The sequence below is a fragment of the Nesoenas mayeri genome (assembly GCF_963082525.1).
Source record: "Nesoenas mayeri genome assembly, chromosome: 24".
Taxonomy (NCBI): domain Eukaryota; kingdom Metazoa; phylum Chordata; class Aves; order Columbiformes; family Columbidae; genus Nesoenas; species Nesoenas mayeri.
In genome coordinates, this window is record NC_137546.1 from 2,240,372 (window position 1) to 2,253,509 (window position 13,138).

At 44.1% G+C, this 13,138-nt stretch overlaps 1 protein-coding gene across 1 annotated transcript; it reads right to left on the reverse strand.

Annotated features, from left to right (window-relative positions):
* Positions 1–1,137: 1,137 nt before the first annotated feature.
* On the reverse strand, positions 1,138–11,399 carry TTLL10 (tubulin tyrosine ligase like 10; the record flags this gene model as incomplete). The annotated part of the gene is made up of 11 exons (XM_080358758.1): positions 1,138–1,445; positions 2,392–2,485; positions 5,404–5,520; positions 6,032–6,172; positions 7,732–7,903; positions 9,011–9,182; positions 9,370–9,455; positions 10,063–10,183; positions 10,265–10,383; positions 10,841–11,006; positions 11,288–11,399. The coding sequence occupies 11 exons, from the start codon at positions 11,397–11,399 to the stop codon at positions 1,138–1,140; spliced, it is 1,608 nt and encodes a 535-aa protein (XP_080214884.1).
* Between the last annotated feature and the right edge of the window lie 1,739 nt (positions 11,400–13,138).

Here is a 13,138-nt window from a genome sequence, read left to right on the forward strand (position 1 = left end):
GCAGCCACTGCAATATTTGAGTCAGATCACGGCTGAATTTTCAGCTCAAATCCCAGAGTTTCTGGGGTTTTCAGGTTCTGCTTTGAACAGCGGGCTGATCTCTGTATGGACTGTAGGTTAAACAAGGCTCCTCCCTCAAATCATTTACATCTCATGAAATGTCTATAACAATATTTTATTTTTGCTTGACTTTTTTTATTGTTGTTTCTCAAGGAAAGGGAGATGAAGCCATTGTGTGACTACACACCTGTTTTCCCAAATATCTTCCCAGCTTCTTGCCCGCTTTCAGCCCAGCCTGGCAGAGCTGTTCAGTTCTTAAAAGCACCAGGAAAAGAGACTCAGAATTTCTGGTGCTTCTTGGAGATTTTATCTTTTTCTTCTAAAACTGTTGGAAAAGCAAGTTGTGTGTTTGCATGGGCAGTGTCATCCTGCCACCTGGTGACCCTGGTGGATGTTGCAGCGAGTCCCTTGTGTGACAGTTTGAATCATAAACTCTTTATTTTGTGACTGTAACTAAAAGGATTATTTTTTTAAACTAATATAGCAGAACAAACACTAATTTTTCTAATATCTCTCGTGAGCACAGAGTTGCAAATTATGTGCAGCAAGTTTAGTTGCCATAGCCTAGAACAGCATCCTCCAGCACCACGACTGTTCATGTAACGTGACAGGGGTTGTTCTCATTTTCTGCGGCTTTCCTATAATTTCTGGCTATAGTTTTACTTTCTGCAGAAGAACTAAATGCTTCTAGAAATAATTACAGGTCCTCCAGTCAAGGTTGATACCTATGGGTAGAACTAAATACTTCTAAAGGTAATAACTACAGGTCCTCCAGTTGAGGTTGGTACCTATGGGTAGAACTAAATACTTCTGAAGGTAATAACTACAGGTCCTCCAATTGAGGTTGATACCTATGGGTAGAACTAAATACTTCTAAAGGTAATAACTACAGGTCCTCCAGTTGAGGTTGGTACCTATGAGTAGAACTAAATACTTCTAGAGGTAATAACTACATGTCCCCCAGTCGAGGTTGATACCTGTTGGTTTAGATATGATGGAAATGAGCCGGACACTCAGAGTGCAATCAAGTTTATATTTTATTTGTATATCTTCCGAGCTCGTGGAATCCCTCTCTCTTCAGAGGGTTTTCCCATGGAAGAGTGGTGGTACCACCTGTGGTACAGGTAGGACAGTTTGTTGACAGTTCTTTCTGGAGTCTTTCTTTCTAGAATGATGGAGTTTCTTGGAAGAATTCATGGGGGTTTTTGGGGGGCCGGTCCCGGCCGTGCGGGGCCGCAGAAACCTGCCCGTGCATGGAGCAGTCCGGAGTGGCCGCCTCATCTCTGCAGCATCCTCGTGATACAGCAGCACAAAGTGGCAAAGAGTCTCTAAGGGCAAAATGCGCCGGCCTTTGAGACACTTGTGGAAAACCTCCAGAACCAGATCTGGAAAAGAAGATGCAGTTGTGAGATGGTCCAAACCACTCCTGACAATAAAATCCATCCGAGTTTACACAAAGTTGTGTGTGCATGGAGAGGAGGAAGATGGGGGGGGAAGTGGTTTCCAACCCATGATCTGTGGCCTCTGTCAACTGTTACTATTAAGACAATTTAAAAAACAAAACAACTCAAACATCAAACTATTCTTGCATTTGCTTCAGCTCCACTGGAAACATTTAAGGAGATTGGTAGGAAAAATATTGTTAAACTGCTTGTAATGCAATATAGGATATGAATACACCCCAAAATGAACATACATATGCACAGGAAGGTAACTACACATGTACGTAAGCATTAGTAGGGTATCGCTAATATCTTGAGTACAGACACTTTACTGCTTCATACATGGATTTGCTGTGATATCACTGTAAGAGGGGAAAGAGACTTTGGTCCTCCAGGCAGAACCAGTTCTGGTTTGTGTATATCAGACCATGTAAGGGTTTTTTCAGTCTTTGCATAGTCCACACCAGGGTTGGTAGCTCTGCTGGTGCAGCACAGTGGGACATGCTAAACACGCTATAGAACGCTGCAAAAACCAGCTTAAATTCCTGCGCATCCAGAACAACAGGCATGAGAAAAACCTGCAGGTCCAGCTCATAGGGTTGTGTATTAAGATTTAGCCTTTTGTACTTAAATTTATAAGAAAATATTCTTTAAAATAATTATAACTAAATAATTAAACACTTATTTCTTTCTAACGGTTCGTGGCTAAAGAGACTGTAGCTTGTCTAGGTCTGCATGGATCAGGATTTTTAATGCCTTCTAAATTGCTTATGAACTCAGCAGTGAGGTATCTTTATTTAAAGGCTGGTTCGGACCTAGAGCTGATAGAAAGCAGAGTCTTGCTTCTGACGAGCAACGCAATGACGTGATTTCTGCTGCTGGCCATTACCGAGGCTCTCGTGGACCACGGTGGGGATGGTGGCGCTCAAGGCTCTGCAGCCGGTGTGCAGAGCGGGGTTTGCGTTCATCTCCAAAAGCCAGACCTAGGAAAGATGGGTACAAATCGGGAATCGTGATTGGAGTCAGAGCGATGCCCTTTACTGACCTGGTGAGCACCTCGAGAGGTGGGAGTGCTGATAAATCCCATAACACAGAATGCAGGTGGGGCAGAATTTTCATAGGGAGTGAAGGAATTAAACAAAATCCCTTTTTGCACACATACTTATTTGAGAACGACTCTACATGTTATTTTGTGTCTCCAGCTGATGCTCTTTAGATTAACTCCTGCTCTATAAAGGCACCCTGTTTTTTAACATACCAGTTTTCATAACAGTGAGCTTTTTGAATAGCACAAAGATATAAGGAATCTTGGAATCATTTTGATTTGAGGTGGACATGGCATCAAAATGAAGCAAACTCGGTGCTGAGTTCTCAATGAACCCTTGGCCTCGGTTTCCTGGGGAAGCTTTAGATTCAGCCTTTTAGAAGCCATCTAAACCACTAATTTTACAAATCTACATCAGTCTCATCTCCGTTTCCCTTTGAAATACCAAGTTCTGAAGCTACAAGCCACAAAATGTGATGGTCCAGTTGCAAATCCATGTGAAACCAACCAACTTGTGCGTAATTCTGTTTACTGTTTATTTTCCCCATAGCAAGAGAAATTCATCTGTTCGCTTTCTGCCTCCGCCATATGGTGCTGCATCTTGTATAGAACACATGTAGGAACTATTCCATGATTTGTAAGGAAAGGATGTTTAATCAAAGGATGGATGTTTAATCAGGTAACAGCCTCAGGAGAATTTTACTCCCTTTTAATTGTTTGTTAAAAATAATTATAAAATTATTGCTTTTCTGAAGCAGCAGCGAGTTTGATTGTAAGTACCTGAGAAATGAAGTTGGGTAGGTTTTAGCTACATGACAGCCTTCACTTGGCACTTTATTTTGCTGAGAATAAAATACGACAATAATTTTCACTCATTTGAAATACTTTATTAAACAAATGAAAAGCTGGTGAGGGCAGTGAAATGTCTTTATTTTCCTAGAGAACTGAACTAGCTGCTCAAACCCTGTTTGCAGATGCCAACAGAGGGCACCTCGGCTACGTACATTTTTCTTGGCAAACTCATTCTTGTGAGTCTTCTTTTTCCTATTAAAAGTCCATAAGATTTAGCGCTGACAGACAAACTCAATGAACCTTCATAACTGTCTTGATGAGGTTTTGATGTTTTCTCCTTCGAAACAAAGGTCTGGATGAATACCCATAACTTTCATAGGAATTTCATGTAGAATGCAGGTGCCTTGCTTGAAATTTCCTCGCAAAAATACAACAAAGAAAGGAAACCAAAAGCTGGAATTTCTGTTCTTGGCTTCCTTACCATGGACTGTTCCTTTTCTTCAGATTTTCGACCCTGAGCTCCCTGTAGTTGGGTCAGAAATGCTGCTCGGGCTGGTTCTTGGGGATATCATGGTTCCTGTTCCTTGAACAACACGCCTACCATGGCCAGATCCTGCACCACACTGGGGCTGAGGCCTCATTTCTTATCTGTATGGTTCTAGACGCAGCATCAGCATCTGCTCAATACTTTTATTATCCTCTAGTTCGGTCACCATTGTGATCTCGTTGCTGTAGAACCATCCTCACAGCAGCAGTTCGGGGTCTTTCAAAGGAGCGTTGGGTGACGGGATGTGCTGATTTGGTGGGTGGCAGACAGAGACCTGTCACAAGAGCATTTTCCCAGCTGATGCAGGTGGATATAAGAGATTTTTGTGTGCAGGAAATCCATGATCGAGCCAGAGTTTTCTTCTGCTTCTGATCAAAAAGTATTTAGTTCATTTAACTTTGTGCCTCTTTGCTGGAGCGAAACATCCTGCTGGGGTCTCAGGGAGGACGGGGACACTGGTCCACATTCCCAGAGGCTCCAAGGGACCTGCCAGCCAAGCCCGTGTGCACAAACCCTCATCATTCTTATAGACCATACTCATCAACAAACAGATTTTGTTTACGTGTCTGTATGTAAAACACCCAGGGACGCAATGGGCTTTAAACACTGCCGGTTTTACCTAGCCAAGTAGGAATTAGCACGACAGAGCGATACTGGATCCTCTGTCTTACTCCCGGTTTACACAGCCAGGGCTTTACATGCCAGTTGCAAAAGACAATTCCCGCTGAAATCCGAGAAGCACCAGTTTCTGTGTCTCTGCCATTTACTCTCCCTTCCCGCACAAAGGACGTTATTGTTCGGGTGCCGTGCCCGCTGCCGAGCGTTAATTCCATTCTTTCAGAGGGTTTGCTGTTCCCACTGCCCTTTGCTGGAATATGTTTGAGCTCCTTTCTGCTTTACTAACAGCAGAATCCGCCAGATGGTTTTCTGTTCTTAGGACAGGTGGTTTTGCAGGGCTGTGCTGCCCTCAGAGCACCTCAAACACTGAATTTAACATTTCCCTTCCTTCTTTTCTTCTCTGCGTTTCATTCACTCTTTGTGATTTGTAATTCTAGCAGATTTTACAGACTTGCTGCGCTGACCTGTCGCTAAACGGTGAACATGGAGTGGAGATGGGGATGCTGGTGCTGATTTCTGAATGGTGAACATGGGGTGGAGATGGGGGTGCTGGTGCTGATTTCTGAATGGTGAACATGGGGTGGAGATGGGGATGCTGGTGCTGACTTCTGAATCTATCATGACCGATTGTTCAGAACGGGAAGGGTGAGTTGCCTTCGACAGGTACTCAGCTAGTGAAAATCGGTATACTCAATGTGATGTTCAAGGCATCACACACTGATTTATGCTGACAGACCATCTGGCATGTTTTAGGAGAAAGAAAAAAACTGAACGGGCATTAAAATTGCCATATTTCCCACCAGAAACTCCATGTGAAAATTCTGCCCACTCTGCTATACTGTTGGCATTAGAAATCCGGCCAATACCTTACTTAGTATTTGACAATATCGTATTCGTACCTTGAAGTTTTCATCGATCAGAAAGTCGCAGCCGATGAGATCGAAGTAGCCCAGCTTGCGGTCCAGTTTGTGCTTGGCTGCCAGGAAGCACTGCAGCATGATCTGCTGCATCCTCTTCTGAAACGGACACACACAGAGGAGGTTACTGGTAACTGCGAATTCTAAGGAGTCGCTGGATGTCAGAGGTTTAGAAATGTTTTCTCCCGCTGCCTCCAGCGAGCTCCTCTCTACACTGGTCTTATGTCTCCTCCATGATCGGAGAAGATCTAAGGCTCTGACGTGATTTTCATGTGGCAAAATCAGACAGAAAGTGGAGAGCTCTTTAATTTTTAATGCAGGACCACAGCACCGGGCCAGGAACGTGAAGACCTTAATTGCATTTTTATAGTTAGCATTTACATCCACACTCTCTTTCTCAGCAGTTCACCCATTTTATTACAACTGAACTCTTCTTGTCTTCACCTTGGTGCTTGGAATCTGCAGATAAATGGTTGCCATGGGACCATCAATACCTTCTCACTTGGTGTATGTGTTTTCCCTGGGGGCTCCTGTGAACTGATGGGTTTTCTCCCTATTTCTGCCACCTTAATTGGGCAGCCCAGCACACTGAACGCTTGCTGGCACTCACAGTAAACACGGTGAAAACCCAGTCTTTGGGGAGGCCGTGGGTTTTTCCAAACTTCTCATTAACGTAGCTGTTGAAGTGCTCCATCCGCCACACTGTCTCGTCTTTCAGCTGGCTGTACAGGGAATTCTTCTTCTGCATGTACTGAGAGGTGGGGAACAGGGCAAAGGGGGGATTAGATTTCTGGTGGTGAAGAGTGACTGCGAACCAGCTTGTGTGGCAGATACCCCACAACATGGAGATGTTTTTAAAGTCATAGTCATGATATTCTTTGGACTAAATCAGGTTGCAGTGTCTATCTGCCTAGTGCTGTCCTAGAGGAGAGTCCCCCTGGGAGAGATGGAGGGAGGGATGGATGGAGGGATGGATGGATGGATGAATGGATGGATCTGCAGAGGAAACCACGGTGAGGGCTTCTCTCTTCCACTGTCTCATTAACCCCTATGTCAGCTGGAGTTTATCAATAATGGGGTGTTCACATTGTTCAACCAAACCCAAATTCCCCCTTCCCTGTGAACAGCTGGGCATGGTTGCAGCTCCATCGGTGGGACAGTTACCATGAGGTGGGAGAGTTTCAGTGATGCTGTCCCTGCTGCCTTTTGGAAATACAGTAGGAGAATACCTGATTCCTGGTGGGATGAAAGGTAGGAAGGGAATGAGAGCAGAATCAAGTGTAATTTGGAAAAGCCTGGCCTGTTACCAGCTGCTCCTGTAAATCTAGTTTCCCTCCTTCCAGCAGCAACCCAGATAATTTCTGTTCTGCTCGTAAACACCTGTCCTTTGTTTAACATCACTTGCGCCATGGGATCGTACCCCGGCACCTGAATTCCCGGGTGGAAAGCTCTCTAGCTGAGCAAACAAACCATGCCAGGAAAACAAGTGTGTACTGATAATAGCATATATTGCAGGGAGCAGCTCTGATCTGCTGTCCCGAGCTGCATTGCTGCAGGAACCATAAAAGTCCAAGCAAAGTGGGTTTGTCTGATACCTCTGTAATATAAATTTCGTTAGTTCTCGGAACACCGCATTATGCTGGGAGAAGGGCTTCACAAGCAAACTGTTTTCTTCCTTATGATTCTTTCAATTCTCTTCCATCAGGGCCAGTTCTAATGACTGAAGGGCCTCATTGGAAGTAAAAACTCAGGCAGAGCTGAGCAAGGAAGGTTTCTCTTTTGTATGGGAAGAGATGTATAAGGGTACAAGGCAGGACGGTCTCATTCTGTTAGAGCTCTCGCTTGAGAAGTGAGACAAGGGAAGATGGAGACTTAAGAATGCTGGTTCTTGAAGAACCCATCTGCATCTGGCATCATTATGATTGTTGTATTTAAGCACAACAGGATCAGCAAAATCCTCCGCCGAGATTAAGGCTCCTTTGTGCTAGGTAGCTGCAATCGAGGCTTCTCGCCCTAAGAAGCTTATGATGTACAGATGAATGAGAGAATAACGGCAGGAAAAAGAGGCCCAGGGAGAGAACTGGTCAGGATAAGCAGAGAACTGGTCCATGGCAGAGAGCAGAACCTGATCCGATTCTGCTCCTGTTCGGCCTCATTGCTGTGTCTGACTTAAACCTACATCCATTGCCTGGGTGCAGGGATTTTGTGCATGAGGAATTTATTTTTAGCCTTTCCAAAGTCTTTTTTTTTCCTTCCCTTCTCTGTCAGCCACGTCCTCTCCTTCTTCTGAACGAAACACACTTATTTTACCTGGTTGGTCAGATGAACAGTCAGATCATCAGAAGCCGCATCATAATTGACACAGGTCAGCCGGACATAACCCTGGGCGAAAAATAACACGTATGGGGCCGTGCAGGCGATGAGGAGGTAGGAGCGGACATCGAACTTCTTCCCTTCCAGCAGCAGCGGCTGGTGAATGTACCTGCCAGGGCAGAATGACAACAGGTGTCACCTACACGTCACCGTGATACAGGACAATTCAGAGCTCACACCAAACCCTGCAGCCGTTCTTTTAAATCACGGAATTGAGCTGTTTGTCCCTTTTTAAACACTATTTTTAAGGGAGTGGCAGCAGAGGGCGCATCTAGGAGAGGATAGAAATGCCCAGAACAGCTCCTTTGGGGAGGAACAGAAGCTGTGCCAGTCTGGGGGGCAGGAGGTAATTAAAGATTTACTAATATTTACTGGAGAATATACAGAGTTTATGTCTGAACACAAAGAGCCCTTCATACAGCACCAATGCTTTTATTGCCAGAGTGATGCAACCTGGGATTGTTTCCCTCTATCATCAAAGGTCGCTGGATGTCCATAGAAATAACAAGGATATGCTGTTAAAACAATCAACGCCAACAGCAGATTTCAAAGGAATATGGAGCCTTGTTCTTCAGAGTGTCTTCTCCTTCTTTTTTCTGCTGTTCTTCTCCTTTACAAAACATTCTGGTGATTACAGGGTCTAGATTCTACAAAGAAGAACCTGCATGTTTGCTTTATTCGTGCAAGGAATAAAAAATAAACCAACCTCAACCCAAAGTTTTAGTGACCATTGGCCACTGCCTATTGATTGAGGTCGAGACTTTTGCAGCATTGAGGCAGAGAGTATATTTGAGAGGCTTTTTTAGATTGCGTGGAACAGATATTGCAGCTGTACAATTTGTAACATACTCCCATTGTCTAAGGAGCTGAGATAACGTCTAATTCAAATTGCTTTGCACCAAGTTTTACGTATAGAGCTGTGTATATTTATGTATAGAGCTGCAGCATCTGGCCTTTTGAAAGTCATCCTGAAATTTCCAGACAGAGCTAAACTCAGATCTTTCTGATGACAAAGATCTGCCTTGAAATGGATGAAGTGCAGACGCGAGACAGACTAACCAGAGAAACATCCTCTGTCCCACAGAATGAAGTCTCACAGGTCGATGAGATGTGGGGCAACCACATTAAATACCTAGGGAACAATTCAGCTCCCTGTGGCCGGTCTGCTTAATCAAGCACACTACTTGCATGTTAATTCTCAGGCTTTCATTCCTACCTTTGCACTATTCTTGCCTGGGGAACCTTGTAGGGCATCTTCTTGCTGAGCAGATGTTCCTCAGCGCTGAGGAGCTTGGCTTGGAGGGTATGGACAGCAGCTGCGTTCTTGAGCAGGAAAATTCCTCGCCCTTGGTTGGAGCAACTTGGTTTGCAGATCCATATCTGTTCTTCTGCAGAGAGGATGGCTCTGTTACGGTAATGTGTGTGGTATGAAGCTGCTCACGTGAACATATGTGTGTGTGTGTACATACACGTGCTTATAGATACCAATTATTATCACTCCGTATACTTTGATGAACATTTCAGAGGCTCACGTAGCTATTTAAATTGATTGCCACCGTGATTAAGACAGCTCACCTTTACAAAGCCCAAAAAAGGCATTTCTCTCATCTTTTAAGTCCAGGCGAAAAGATTCTGGGAAGAATTCTTCCATCTTCAGTAACCTATGGGAGAATCAAATCCAGATTGAAAACCCCATCCAACATGTTCATTCCTCTGCTACTTTCGGAAAGGACGATTGCAAGGAGGAACTTCAGAAATGGCTTTTTTTCCCTGCTTGTGTGTTTCTTGTATGTTCTTCCTGAGCTACCTCATCCTATAAACTTGCAAGAATGTATGTTAACCTTAAGGCGTTCTTCATGCACTCAATGTTTTTGAGGTGGCTGAAGGGAACCGTGGTATGGGATTGTCATTTGGTTTTTGGTAGATCCAAAATAAAGGAGAAGAAACAGCAATAATCTTATATTTACATGGTCTAGGGCACAAGAAGTAGGGTGATGATGTACCCAAAAGTGGGGAATGACTGTGACTGTTGTCTTCGGGTAACCTGGCACTCTTGTAAGTCCAGACATAGAGAAAGAAGAAATTCTGCCTCTGATGTTTGTACTTCTGGAAGAAAAGTGATTTTTCTAGAAGATAAGAAAGAAATAAACCCCCATATACTTTATATCCTGTGCTGTTATGCATCCAGAAGAAACTGGTCTGCTGTTTATGTGTTCTCACTTTCTGTTGGTGTTTCTGGTCAAGGTCCAAAGAGCTGAGGGCTCTTACTTGGCATTAGAGCTCTGGCTGATCTTCTCTGTTGTCCGCTCTTGCTCTCTCAGGCAGCACAAAAGCCCAATCTTACTGGTGAGGACTCCATTGTTGGGAATCTGGTAGAGAAGCTGTTCACCTGCAGGAGAACAAAAAATAGTCCCAAGTTCTCGAGTTTTTCTCACTCCCTCTCCCACCCGGGGCCCACGGGCACCTCTACCTTCTTTGAAACGGCAATAGGTCTTTCGGCACTTGGTTTCGCACCATTTCAGAGCATAATCCTCTCTTCTGTCGTCATAGATCCGCTGCCAGCCTCTGCTCTGGCAATAGATGCTCACTCTGTGCATGGAAAACCAAACAGCAAAGTATTAACCCTCCTGTTAACAAATACTTAATTAGCTCCTATCCCTTGAACTCCTAATAAATAAACAGAACTTCCGATCTGACAGTTTTTCTTGGACATAAATCTGTTCTTATTTTTCACTTGTTTTACATTTAGCACAACAGAATGTTGATCAACAACAGTGGTTCCCGGCTCTAGTGCTGACAGCCCCATCAGAGAAACTGTCATTAAACAAATATGAGTATTTTGTTTCTATACAAAGATATAGTGGTTTGCTGCTTTGCCACAGCTGGCCTTCCAGTGGATACTTTCCATTGGAATTTTCTTTAAATGGTTCCCACTCCAAAAAGGCAGCAAATCAAAGGAAAACTATGAGGCCAATGGATAATATTGCGTGACTTCATATAAGGCCATACTACCTTTTATATGAGTCTGCTGAGAGGACCTACTTACAGCTCAGCTCCATTGGATCCACCAATATAAAAATATGGTCCTGGTCCCACTGGTGCTTTTTGTATCTCTTCTTCTGGCTGTTTTTCTTGAGGACGTGCCTCACCATCTGTTCCGTTCTCACTAGGCTTGGCTCTGTCAAGCTCCACTTCAGAGCTGGTACAAGTAGCTGCAAAATTGGAAACTGAGAAACTTCAGACGACCTGGGATCTTCTCCATAAAATCCATAGCTAGGAAGATGGCTGTTACAGAAGAACATTCTGTAAGGTAAGGGCCTGCTTTATTTTGAATACAGTTGCTGGTAAAGGACTTCAAAAGGGCAAACCATACGTTTTCAGATGTGGCATCTGATGCGCCGTTGTCATCAGCCTCCACACCATCGCTGGATTTACCATCTATTGGACTTTTTTGGCAAGAAAGTTCTGTTGGTTGGTAACTCATCAGACTCACCTTTGGCAGCTGAGGAGGATCCAGCCCCTTGTTGCATCATGGATGGGGTGTCCTCTTTCCTCCTGGTTGGCACAAAAGCCATCTCTGCCCGGCCTGCAAAAGGGAACGGCATCGTCAGCCCGAGCCGTGGGTGAGCTGAGAAAATCCATAAGGTGTATCTTTCTCTCTGTTATCATTTTCTCTCTTGATCATAGGTGCCATTTTTCACCATCTGCTGAAGTTTCTTCATTTCTTCAGAATCTTTATCTTGACATAGTTCTTTAGCTGGGAATATAGAGGCTCTACTTTCTATCCACGGCTTCTAATTCACTCCAAATATCATTATACAGGGGCAAATAGCTGTTTAGCTTAGAAGTTGGCACTGCTGTCGTTAGATGATAAAAAATGGCTTCAGAATCGGAGTGATAAATCTCTCTGTACCACAACTTCACGGGGATTAGAGAGGTATTCTGTACAGCCACAGCTTCATGCCTTTTCGCCCCTTTATTCCGGGGTTAACCCCATATCTTAAGCTAACAAAAAAAAGTAATATAAATTCGAACCTTGGCTGGGAAGTTTCTAAATACTTCCACAGAGCTTTAGCTGCTCTCTGCCCTGCCTCCCATTAGCAGAATTTGCTCTTGACTCCTAGTCAGGCCATAACCAGCTTCTAAAGGGACAAACCATCCCATGACCGAGCAGGTTTTGCTCTGGGAGAGCTGTAGGTTGGTTGCTGGGGATCGGTGGGTTCGCAACAGCATGTGGAGGCTCAGGAGCCAAACCGGCTTCTGCTTTATACATGGAGATTCCGTTTGGGAGGGTCAGAAATCCTTCAGTGCTACAGACGCGGGCTGGTCCCCTGGCAACAGCTGCCTGGCTACTGCTGGGGATCGCGCTGGGGTTCTGCTGGTAAAAATGCATGTTCTTAGGTAAAGCCACCCCATGGCAGCTGTGAGCAAATCACTGTGTGTGTCTCAGAGCACAATCGACTAACAGGAACACAGGAAAACCAGTTTTCGGAGCCTGCCGGCTGGCGCGTTGCTGCTCCCTTGAGTGTTAGAGGTTCACCTCTGCTGGAGACACTCTTGCTGCTCATTCTGCTCCAGATAGCAAAGCCCCATTTCATTCTTGATAACTAACAGATTAAAGAGATGAAAATATATCTATTCAATATTATATATATGAATGTAATATATATTAATATATAATGCAGTTTTCCTTTCTGAGACTGAATTTGCAAAGCTCAGGAGTTTGTTAGTGCCGAGTGCTGGAGCTGATCCAGGAGTCTGAGAATTCGAGGATGAGCACAGAAAAGAAACAACTCCCTATTTTCGGGTGTTTCCGCAAAACTTCATTCTTACCAAACGAAGCGGATCCATTGCCAGTTCTACGACTATTCCAAACATTTCAAGACTTTGACAAATCACTATTTCCATAACAGCCTCTCCTCCCTCACGTTTTTGTTTTTATTAGACTATTTGTTACCAGAGTGTATTGAAAAGGGGCTAAAACAATGGGACCTTGATTTTTGTTTTTAGGCAGCCACTGTGTGCTCCAAAACTAGAAATAATAAAGGATTTTGACACTTACAGAGCCTCAGTCAAAAATATAAAGATAGAAAGGCCTATTTATGTAGCCTTAAGTATAGATTTTTCTGTTCTTGAGATGCAGGAGTAAAAAATAAGGTGGTTTTTTTAATGATCTCAGCTGGATATGCACAAAGAGTAGATCATCTCCAGGGTTAACCTCAGAAGATAAAGTCTGGGAAGGTCTGTGCTTAATTTCAGGCCCTCACGCTTCCAGCTGCAGACACAACAGGTTGATTATTGACCTATACACTAAAAGAAAAGACGAGATGTTAAGGAGAGAGAT